Source organism: Chaetodon trifascialis, chromosome 16, assembly GCF_039877785.1.
Source record: "Chaetodon trifascialis isolate fChaTrf1 chromosome 16, fChaTrf1.hap1, whole genome shotgun sequence".
In the NCBI taxonomy this organism is placed as follows: domain Eukaryota; kingdom Metazoa; phylum Chordata; class Actinopteri; order Chaetodontiformes; family Chaetodontidae; genus Chaetodon; species Chaetodon trifascialis.
In genome coordinates, this window is record NC_092071.1 from 22,383,100 (window position 1) to 22,394,884 (window position 11,785).

Genomic DNA, 11,785 nt, shown 5'->3' on the forward strand with positions numbered 1-11,785 from the left:
TAATGAAACTTCACTCACCTCCAGTGTGTCTGGGTCCCAGCTTGAACAAGTTAGCATATCACAGCCTTGAGAAATAACAAAACTATCTGCATGCAAGTCCCAGATTTGGATGAGCTGACCTCTTTAGTGTATCAGGAATTCAAGAACTTATTTTCTGTGGCATAACACAAATCTGTGTGATGTTCATAAGGTTGTTGATCAGTACCGACTGACTTAATGATTGCTCTGCCTGGTACTCAGATTTTTAGGAACTTTTCAACTTATTCTTACTGTAAGCAGTTACCAACAGTGGAGGTGAAATATGTGATTATTTTATTTATTTATTTATTTATATCTTGTCTATCCAGTAGCACAGGAACACAACTAGACCCACTGTTAGGTGCTTGTCTGCATCATGTGAGTCTCAGTTCGTGAGCTGTCACAGAAACCATTGCAACAAAACTTTATTTATTGGACAAACTCTTGCTAACTTGGTAAGATCAAAACTGTCATGCTTTTTTAACAATATGCTGTCGTGCAGCATTTGATTTACAGTGTGAAGTATATTGACACAGTGTTATTCCACAGTGCTAAAATAGCTTTAGTGACCTCCATTAGAACTTCCAAAATTTGGCTATTATTATCTTTTCACAGGCTGCTAACCTCCTGCAGCTTCAGGCCTGCCATTTTTTGACACCAAGTGCTGTGCTAGGCAGGCAGTGCATGTGCCCACAATAGCACCTCCAAACACCTTCAACTCACACGCACTCCTGACCTTGCACGTCATACAGCAAATAAAGGTGTGAATCAAGGGTTTTAGCTTGGGCTATGACCAGTCCATCTTACACAGACCAGTGACCTGCCGAAGTGGTGCATTATACACAAAATGCATTTATTTTGAGGCTCATTATGTAATTAGTAGAGCTTTGTAAGTAGCAAGTAAACCAGAATCAGACAGCTTTCACCCAAAGGTTTTCCTAATATCTTGACTGTTACCACCTTTATTTTCTGTATTTTTCCCTTCCTTCTATCTCTTTGTTCTCAGTTTACAGTTTGTGTAAGTATCTGAACCTTTTCTCTCTGTGTCTCTGTATTTGAGAGTAGCTCTGTTTGTGGACTCTTGGCAATAACTTGGCATGCTTCAGTGTTTTTTTTTTTCTTCAGAGGACATCTTGTATAAGGCTTTGCTCCATCTTTGAAACTTAATGTGTGTCAATGGCATTCACACTAGGCCCCCAGCAGCCTGCTGGATGCCCTGGAGCAGCACTTGGCCTCTTTAGAGGGAAAGAAAGTCAAAGACTCAACAGCAGCCAGCAGGTAGGTCTGCTTCATATCTGTTCAATGGATCTGGCTCCCTGCCATTCAGACTCAGAGCAGAGGTTCATATTTCTTTAAGCAACTGGATAGCATTGGACAGATTTTTTGTCAGCAGTAGATAGATAAAAAAAAAATAGAGTTAAAGAGAGTTAAAATATTAATTTATGTGTGACGATTCAGAACACCAATAAAATGTGACACTACAGACACTTCTTCATTAGCCCTGAAATGGTTCTTGGTGAGTCACTGTTTTCTGTCTGTCCCTTGATTCAGGGCTAGCACCCTCTCCAATGCTGTCTCCTCCCTGGCCAACACCGGCATATCTTTCACCAAAGTGGACGAGAGGGAAAAACAGGCAGCCCTGGAAGAAGAGCAGGCTCGCCTAAAAGCACTAAAAGTACATGTTCTTCACTCACCAACATCACTTTTAGCTTAGTCTAGCCTGTCGTGTCATTAGGACTCCATTCTAGTGATAATATTAAATGCATAGCCATAACGGTTGTTACAGATTTTGAGTAGTCCGGCATTCCTGTGGTTTAGTGGTTTGAGATGTGTGATTCTGACATCTCTGGTTCGACCTTTGCTGTATGTCACCCCCTTAGCACTCTCCCCGTATTTGCTGTCCATCTCTATTTTGATGTGCCAGATTAAAGCAAAATGCTTGATGTTGAAGAAATGATTTCGACTATAATCATGCTGAGTAGTTGAATACACATTAGCCTCTGTGTCGCTAACACGAGGCTCCTAATTATTGTAGGAGCAGCGTCTGAAAGAGCTCCAGAAGAATCCTGGAATAGCGACCACAGACTCTTCCCCTGTCTCCACAGCTGGCGGGACCATCAACTCAGCCCCTGCTATTGACCTCTTCTCCACCCCCAGCTCCACCAACAGGTGAGGCCACAGCACTTACCCGATTTCATGGCTTCTCAAAATGCTAATGCTTGAATATTCAGATGCAGATGAACATATTTAGATCATCCACTTTTTCAATTCTTTAATGAATTACTTCCTAGACCAGATACTCTTTTGCTCATGTTTCAGAGCCAGAGATGAATGCAGATCAGATCATTCCATTTATTCAATGGCATAAATAAAAGTTCGGAAATGTAAAGACTGATTTAAACTGACTGAACTGACTTAAATCCATTTTGTGTTTTGTGTGTTGAAGTTTTCTGTGCTTTTACAGCTCAGAGGTTGTAGACTGATGTTGATTAATGGAGTTGGAAGGATTACTTAAGTGCAACTAGATGGTTGTTACAAAGCATTTCAAAATGGTTTCACAGGTTCTCAGTTCTCTGAGATTAGATGAAACTTTGATCCCTGTTTAGAAACTGGGACACTGCAGCAGCAGTACTGATAGCGTTAGATGATGCACAAGAAAATACAATATAAACTACAATACTTCAAATGGGGCCAACATTACATGTTACCATAACACTGTCAACGATTTTACACCAGAATTTGTGCACAGAAATAAGAAATAATCTGTAGATTCACTTGCAGAGGACAAAACAGCAGTCATGTTTTTCTTCTTCAAATAGCAACCTTGGAACTGAGGAGTGAACTTAATGTTTTGTCAATGAGTGACTGATTTACTGTCCATGCCCTTGTTGTCCTGCTTGCTTCCTGCAGCAACTCTAAGGCAGCCAACGACCTGCTGGACCTGCAGCCGGCGTTCCAGCAGCCACTGCCTGTCTCCACCACCAACACATGGGGAGGTGAGAGTGCCGCTCAGCTTGGCAGCTCTTCAGTCCACACTGCCACCACATTTACAAACACACATACACATCCCTCAAACATTCCCCTCACTATACAAATTTAGTCTCCTTAGAATTTATTTATCTTTGCAAAAGAAAGGATTGAGGTTTACTTTTTATCATTCAAATTACATCATATACACATTATATGAACACAGAAGAATGGAATTAAAGACAAGCTGAGAATACAAAACTTAAGTATTATTAATGGAAACTATTAAAAACCCAGTACTGGAGCTTATGTTAATTGGTGGCTTTTTTTTGCAGTGTTGGCCATACAGTGTATTTTGACCTGTAGTTGGTGTTTTCTGTTAAACATCAACAAGCCCCACTGGCTCTGCAAACACCATATGTACTGAATTCACAGTATATTCTCAGGTCATGTATATGTGAATGGGTGTCTATTTGCTAAGATTAACTCAAGCTGAAACAGCAGTTTGCTTGTCAGATTTTATTTGAATATTAAAAATGAAAAAGTCACACATTTACTTCCAAGTCCTGTAGAGCACTTTGTTTGCCAGAGGCATATACTCGAAGGGCTATACTTGAAGTAAATGATGGAACTTGCTACTGATACTTGATTTGTATGTGAAACTGGTTTGTATACAACTTGGACTTTGCACTGTTTTCCTGTTAAAAAAAAAAAAAAAAAAGAAAAGAAAAAAAAAATCTTAGGAGCATGATATTGACTTGCAGAGGGCCAGGTTGCTGTTGCAACCTTATCTCATATCTCTTCATAATGTTGTGTGCTTTTCACTCCAGTTTCATATCAGAAGGTATGTAAATAACATGTTTGGCACCAAAGACAGCGGTGTTTGTGTGTAATTAAAGATAGTAGTGAGTAGACTTCAAGTGTAGTTTTAAATTATGCCACATATACTCATTCATTTTTTATTTAGTTTTGTTATTTATTGTATTTGGGAAAACATATCCAAAATACAAGTTAAGGTACATTGGATTTTTTTGTAATTCAGGCCTGACATTCATATTTTAAATGTGGGCCAAGGTAATAAGTTTTAGAGTGTGTTGTTTGTGGCCTTGAAAGTGCTATATAATTACAGCATCTGGAAGTGTTACCATACATAGTCGCTGGCACACATATTTAACACAAACATCATACACAGTGGTTTCATTGTTTGCACAGATGTCTTTGGGTATCAGCCCCTGTGCTGTACTCTGACCGTTCTGGTAATGAATCCTGTAGACTATTCAAAGTGGTTGTGATAAAGTTGGTCATTAGGCCAGAAATTTTGGGCAATAAGAACAGTGCAATAAAATGCACAATAGCAGCCTGTAGCTGTATCTCAAACACTGTTTTAATCCTTCTCACTTGCATCACTCACATTTCCCCCTGCACGTCATTTTGCATGCACTTATTTAACTTCTCTTTTTAACTTTCCTCACCCTCCTCTCCACCATAATCTCTCTGTTCCTTCTTTTTTTCTTTGCCATCCTTTTCTCCCCCTCTGCCCACTCAGATCCTTTCACCTCTGCTGCAGAAGCCGTGGAGGAATCCCCTCCAATGTCAAACCCTTTCCTCACACTACCTGTTGTTGATGCTGTCCACCTGTCCACGGCGTCCTCGGACGCTGGCAGCCTGTCCTCTAGGACACCTATTCATGAAGTGTTCGGTGGGATTGATTTGCTGCATCCTCTCTTTTCTTTTAGTCATTTCATGTCCACACAACATGTTACAGTAATGTGTCATACTGATGTAAGAAGTCTCATAACATCATGCTGGCTGATGATTTCAACTCATTGTAATGTGGATTGGGTATTGAGTGGATATATAACCGAGTATTTCAGAGCAGTAGGGAAAGAAATGGAGGAAATGCCTGAAGGGATTCAGGGTCACTGGTCAGAACATACTGTTTCTCGACACTTTGCATCCATCAAACATCTGCTGCCCCTCTCCAAATATTTGTTTCCTTCCACAATCGGGCCCAGTTCTTGATGTTTGTTTTGTCAGCTCGTAGCATTCTTTGATTTAGGCTGTTTAATCTTTTATTTGCTTTTTGTTTTTCTGTTTGTATTTCAAAGCCCAGAACCCTTTGATGCATGGATGTCCTTCTTTATCAGCAGCATTTCTGTTTTTCTCTAGATCATTACAATCCCTTTTTTGACTCAAGCTCCTCCCTGGCATCTGATCTTGATACTGCTGCACAGATAGAGACATTTGTCACAGGTATTATGGTGGACAACTGTCTGGCTGCTGGATTGCTTACATGAGAGTAGTGAAATGTGTAACGTTTGTGAGTTGTCATGAGCAGAGCTGGCTTGAGTGTTACACCGAGTGTTCCTGCTGAACATGCCACCTTCCCTGCTTCCTCCAAGCCAATGTGTGTGAGCCTGCATTGTTTTGTGGTTAGCCACTAGTTGAGTGCTTCCCTTAATTTTGCCCTGTATTTAGTCTAGCCATGTGATGAGTGCCGGCTTCCTCTGCTTTTGTCCTGCAAATCCTGATCTTTGTTATTCTCCGTTAAAAAGCCATTCCCACAGTTGCTGAGCTTCCTTGCTGCTCTTTCACTGTTCTGTTTTTTCTGGTCTTCATAATCTTCTCCCCTCCTCCTCCCTCTTCTTTCTTTCTCTTGTTCTTTGCCCGTCTGCTGTTGTTGCTGTGTGTCAGACTCCTTCTGTGGGCCAAGCCCTTACAACACCACTCCTCTCTTCCAATCTGAGCCCCCTGCCATAGCTGGTCTATTCAGAGGTAGGTAAACCAAGGTTGATCACAGGTTTACAAGTCCTACTCAGAAATCCAACCCAGTATACCTGATGTACCCTTTTTTGTTTTTTGTTTTTCTTCATCCTTTTACAGTATAGCTACAGCTGAATGTGACTGAAAAATGTGCCTATGATTTAAAAGGCAGATGGTAAATGTCAGGTTTTGTGTGAGCACCTTACGGCAGCAAATAATGAGTATTTTATATGTCATATGTCATTTTAATATATTTTCTCAATCATCTATAACACCAAAGCAGTGAAAAATGCCCATCACAATTTCTGAAAGTCCATGGTAACGTCTTTAGGTGAAACAGTAGGAAAACCAATCTTAAGTTAAATGTCACATGGAAAACTAAACCAGCATGTCTTCAGATTGGGAAAGGTGGAGCCAGTGTGTTTTATATGGTTTTTTTTTTTTTTTTGCTTAACAAAAATGCCAGCTATGAATCAGCTATGAAGATAGTTGCTGATTATTCATCTGTTGATCAATTGTTTAATCACTTACTTGTCAGAGCTTGAGAGTTCTTCAGAACCAGCAAGAGCGTGGTATTGGCAGCCTTAGCATAGTTGTCTTGAAAGTATTCTGCAGCTGATTAACATGAATCAACTATGGTGGTGAGGATGGTTGCCTAATGCTAGGATTTTACGGCACATTACGTTTAGACAGTTAAGAATCGTAAACTGTTTTATCTACAAGGGCTTGTGAACAGCTTTACAAAAGTGTGATGCTGCCTCCAGGTATGGCTGATTAGTCAGCAATGTGGATGTAATGGTGGGCTTACACAAGATAGAGAAATTGACAGTATGACATGGCATCTTCTGACTTCCCTCTACACCAAATACACACCTACATCATTGTTGTTAAGGTTGAATAGCTTGGTCTAGCATATATAGCATCTAGCCTCATTAAATAGTTTTCGACTGAAAAACAAGGCATTTATTAGCATGTGACCGCTCTTAAAAGAAGGAATCGTCCAAATATTTGATGTTTTTCTTTATCCTACTTTAACCTACTTGTGGTTGTGTTGGTAGGAACAGAGCTGTTGCGACGTTAATATCTGGATCCTGATAGTTTTGTCTTTGCTTCACCAGGGTTTACAGCCTCCCCAACATCCCAGCAGCCACAGAACTCTCGAGGCCTTAACGTTGACTTTGACTCAGTATTTGGCAACAACACCAATGCCAACAACCTGGATTCAACAGGTAAGTGTTACGTTCCTACACACATTGACATTTTTTCTTCCCATGGATCATGTTGAGCCTATTGACACCCAAAATCCTGGACTGATTTGTTTGTCAGTGTGTGTGGTTTATGTGGATGATGAATCTTCTGAACATATCCCAAACAAAGCTCTCATGCATCATCAGGCTATGAAAATGGGTTTCCTTAGGATGACAAAAAGGCAAATCTCCAGTTTGCTGGTGCCAGGGAACAATCTTTAGTTTGACAAACAAATGAGGAAATATTAACAACCAACACAAAAGTGGCAGAACCTGAAGTGCATGGTTGCATTTCATAATCAGCCCACTTTTTCAATCTGTTTTTAGCTATTGCATCAAAAAGGTTAAGTGGTGGAAGAAAGCCTTCTCAGGTAGATAATAGGAAGATTAAAGAATGTCTTTATACACTGGCATATTTACCAGCTTGCTTGCTTTTTTCTTTTTTAATTGTCAGATATATTCTCAAAATGTGCAATGGCCATCCCATGCTTTTCCAGGATTTCAGAAAACAGTGTTGGGTACCCTTGCACTTCAGATTTTCAGTAATAAGTGTTTTTCACTGATTTTACAGACAATTCTGAGCGTGTTGGCAAAGGAAGAGCAATGAATCTGTAGATATTTTTACTTCACTGTCAGCCTGTATATGTGGTATATTGGTTATTATTAACCATCCAAATGATAGTGTTACCCACTACAAAGTTTCAATAAGGACTTTTTAATGGAAGAAAGACATTTTATGTCCATCAAATAGCCTCCAGAGAACATAACCACAAGACAGTGACATTGGTGAGGGTTAGCCGTTTACTCAAACATCCTGCTGAGCACATTAGAGCGCTGTCATCCATATTTCTTAGCGTTGAATATCTGCTTATGCTTTATCTCATCAAAATGTTTCTCATTAGCATGCTCAGGTGTGGAAAATGAAGTGGTTTCATTGTGTGTTGTGTGTTTTCTGAGTGGAAGTCGCGTTCAGAATGCTTTTTGCCTATTGACTATTGTAACTTAAAGTGGGCTCTGAAATCACAAAAGCATTTGACTACTGAAAACCACCATACTTAATAAAGCTAACTGTTCACTTCAGATGCTTTTATGCCTCTGTGCCAGCAACAGCCGAGGCCAGCAAATAGATTATGAACGTATTTCACGTTTGGTCAGATACTGAGTTGGTGTCACTAATCTTGAGCATTCACCTTGAAACTGTGCTGATTGTATAGATCTTCTCTGTTGACAGGTTGAAGATGTGTGTGAAGCAATCACATTTTTCTGCTGATATTGAGCTTCAGGTGATTGTTGTTGCACCATGTGATGAAGCTCTCTATCAGTCCTCTGTACTCCTCTGGGAAAATAGTCTCTGAGTGAAGACAGCACGTTTCTCACTGGAAATGATTCACTGGAATCATACATGTCAATATTGTGACGGCTTCTGTTTTGCAAGAAATACATTCCTTCAAAGTCTTCACTACATTTATTACACCAGTCTGGAGAGACATGGATATAAACTGCAACTTGACGTGTTGCAAGGTGGTCATTCTAGTTTGACCTGTGATTAAAAAAGTAGAATTTTCGTTTTAGACATTCTGCATTTACTGTCTATTGGTATAGTATTTTAAAATCTAAATGTCACTTCAAATAGATGATGTAATCACTAACAATTGAGCCCATTACTGGCAACTTAATTTGTGTGTAATGGCCTCTATGCTGTTTTTAACATTATGTGCCGCTGAGACAGATTTTGGAAGAAAGCACATATTAAATTAACTAATTAATTTTGATGAACACTGTTACTAACGGTACTGTTATAGTGTGTGTGAGGTTAAAGACTATTTCAGCCTTTGCCTCATTAGTGTATGATAATTCCACCATTGTATCATCATTTATTTTGCAAGAATAAATGGGTGTTTGGAAGTGCTGCATTGTGCACATTGGATCTCTTACTCACTTGGTTCTTTGCTGCTCATGATCTCACAACATTATTTTTCCCCTCTTTTCCTTTGTCCCCCCACTCCCTGGGGCCTTGGCTTTTTGCATGGCATATGCATGACTGGGTGAGTTAACTCCACACACACTCTTCTCACAGTGTCAAGGCTTGATCAGTTTTTTCCATGAGTCCTGCTTCTTGCTTCATCCACACTCATCATCTTCTCTCTGTCCACGTCTGTGCATGTTTTGTATTGTTGTGTGTTTGTCTTTGTGTGTTCCTGTGTTATGTCTGTTGCATTGTGTCTTCACCTGTTCTGGGCCCCCCAAACTCTCACCCTCCCCTCCCGTCCCTTCCCTTCCTCTCCCTTTGTCCTGCCCCCCTTTGATTAAGATATTTTAGGTGGCATCCTCAAACCCACAGTGGCATCCTCACCCAACCAGGACATGGCTTCCAATGGCCAACAGCTCCACAAACTGGTGTCCAACGACCTGGACTCGTCACTGGCCAATCTTGTTGGAAGTAAGTTCCCTTGTGTTTTTATTTTTATTTGTATTCTCCGTGGCAGCAGCAGTGCAAGCACCTTGAGGGAGTTTCTTCAAATTCTACAAAGTGTTTACTTGGACTCACAGATGAACTGATTCAGAGTTTGGTTGGTTTTGGTTATTTTCTCACTGGAAATTATTCACTGGTATCATACATGTCGATATGTGATGACTTCCATTTCACCAAACAATACACTTAATACCTTTTCTTAAGTGTACTACATATATAATATGTATTATATTTTTTGTTGTTGTGGTTTTTGTGACCATGACCCCAAATATTCTATTGAATTGTGCTGCAGATTATTAGATGAGATGATATTTAGACCAAACAGTATCAGTAACAACGAACATAAATATGAAATGTGTAAAATTAGCATTAAATGTAGAGTAAGTGGAAAATTTTATACGTTTTTCTACATTTTATATTGTCTAAATTGTGTGAGGTTTTTTTTTGGGCTGTGCATTCATTTCTTTGCCTCTGTCTCTTTTTAGATCTAGGAATTGGCAATGGCACAGCAAAGAAGTAAGTGCTCTCAAGTAATATTTCCAACCCCAATTCCAGATTCCGGTTGGGATGCTGTGTAAATCATAAATAAAAACAGAATCAGGCATTTGCAAATTAACTGTGTTTACAACAATTGTTCAATGCAATCCAACTTTATTTCAGGCTCATAGGTCCTTATCAAAGCCCATGTAGTAATATTCTTCATACAATCATGTGTTTCACAAAGTAGTGAACCTCACCTCAAAATTTTTGTGGTCATAATGTCCAGTGAAATAATTCCAAAGTAAGATGTGAACGTACACCCGGTACTGTGTGTGTTTTACTATGAGAAAATGACTGACTCTGTGAATGGAGTCTGGTGGCTTTGATGAGATTAGTATAACAGCTGTTTGTGGTTAAACAAAAAGGATCTTACTTTTTAACAAAAAGACATCTATGTCTGGATCCTTTGCATAATGTTGTCGGACACTTATTATAGCAGTCTGAGCCTGTGACAAAAACGCTTGCAGTAGATGTACATTGACAGTGCACAAACACCCAGAGGGATTATATTGCTGTCTGTTTGTGGCTGCCTGCTGGTACGCTCTTGTTCGGTCCTGGAAAACTTAAAAAGTTATTACATTATATTGTCTTTATACTGTTGTTGTCAATAAAGTATATGGCGAAAAGGATTAGCAAATTATCACTCACTGTTTTATTTATGTTTTACACAGCGTCTCAACATTTTTGGAATGCTGCATGTAACTTCTTGTCTCCGCTATTGCATACAAAATAAGACTAACATTTTTACCTGTCTGCAGTGATCTTCACTGGAGTCAGCCAGGTGAAAAGAAGCTGACAGGTGGAAACAACTGGCAACCCAAGATGGCTCCTTCTACCACCTGGAACCCAGCAACCATGGTAAGGCCATTAACTGTGCCTGCTAGTAAACACCCAAAGAGCAATTCACATGGGCTTTAATGGATTTTTAGCCACATTTCATAGCAGTGGCTCTCTTCCATAGTCCTGCAAGGCCTACAAATATGGGGATATCAGGGCTGGACTCAAATGCTGCTCTTGTGTTTTAGTGCTGTGGTTTGGTCCAAAGCTTGACTGAAATTCCTCCAGCATATTATTTTCCTACAGAAAGGAGTTGATTTGCACTGAAATTAGCTTGTAATCCATGAGTGCATTCCTACCTCAGGTGTGCTTTCTTGCGTAAGGGTTTCACAACAGCTGTTTAGAAGTTTGTTTGAGATATATTTATCATCTTCAGGACATGACTTAAAATACCATCAAATACCCACTTTAAAAATGCTGTAGGTACAGGGTCAACACATGTGGAGGAGCTACACTCAGCAGTAAGGTTGGTTCTAATTGAAATTCCTTTGTTATTGCAGAACGATGCAAGTTTTTCATAATTTGATGCAGAGAACTGGGGACAGGTGGGAGCAGGCTTTAGTAGTTGGTCATTAGTGGAGAATAATATCGTAGGGTTCCCAGCATTCTCTGTAATAATATTGACCTAAGGGCCTTTTTTGGCACAAACTTAATGGGCTCATAACCTGGAGTTCCCCATAATTTGAACTTTGTAAGACCTGTAAGACTTCGGTGCTAGGTTCTGTTACTGTCATACATATATTGACATACATCTTTAAGCAGAGGTTGGCAGGTGCACGCACTTCAGGGAGCACTTCACAAGAGATTAAGTTTTGCTAGTATAGATTTATTTTCACATTTACATATAATGTGAAATTAAAACACACAAAGCAATGCTTGTGACAACAGCTACACTACGCATTACAGATCATTATGCTCCCACAGTTGATAAATGTGCTGC

At 39.7% G+C, this 11,785-nt stretch overlaps 1 protein-coding gene across 12 annotated transcripts in view; it reads left to right on the plus strand.

Moving 5' to 3' along the window:
• Nucleotides 1–11,785, plus strand: part of picalma (phosphatidylinositol binding clathrin assembly protein a) — a 37,644-nt gene that overhangs the window by 19,667 nt on the left and 6,192 nt on the right. For 2 of the 12 annotated variants that reach the window (XM_070982676.1, XM_070982678.1), the window contains exons 10-21: nt 1,025–1,036; nt 1,211–1,296; nt 1,570–1,693; nt 2,054–2,187; nt 2,929–3,014; nt 4,532–4,684; nt 5,155–5,238; nt 5,680–5,760; nt 6,867–6,977; nt 9,307–9,435; nt 9,954–9,984; nt 10,767–10,866. In XM_070982676.1, coding sequence (XP_070838777.1) covers nt 1,025–1,036; nt 1,211–1,296; nt 1,570–1,693; nt 2,054–2,187; nt 2,929–3,014; nt 4,532–4,684; nt 5,155–5,238; nt 5,680–5,760; nt 6,867–6,977; nt 9,307–9,435; nt 9,954–9,984; nt 10,767–10,866 — 1,131 coding nt within the window. The remainder of the gene's footprint in view (nt 1–1,024; nt 1,037–1,210; nt 1,297–1,569; nt 1,694–2,053; nt 2,188–2,928; nt 3,015–4,531; nt 4,685–5,154; nt 5,239–5,679; nt 5,761–6,866; nt 6,978–9,306; nt 9,436–9,953; nt 9,985–10,766; nt 10,867–11,785) is intronic. The other 10 variants (XM_070982679.1, XM_070982681.1, XM_070982688.1 and 7 more) reach the window with 10 other exon arrangements.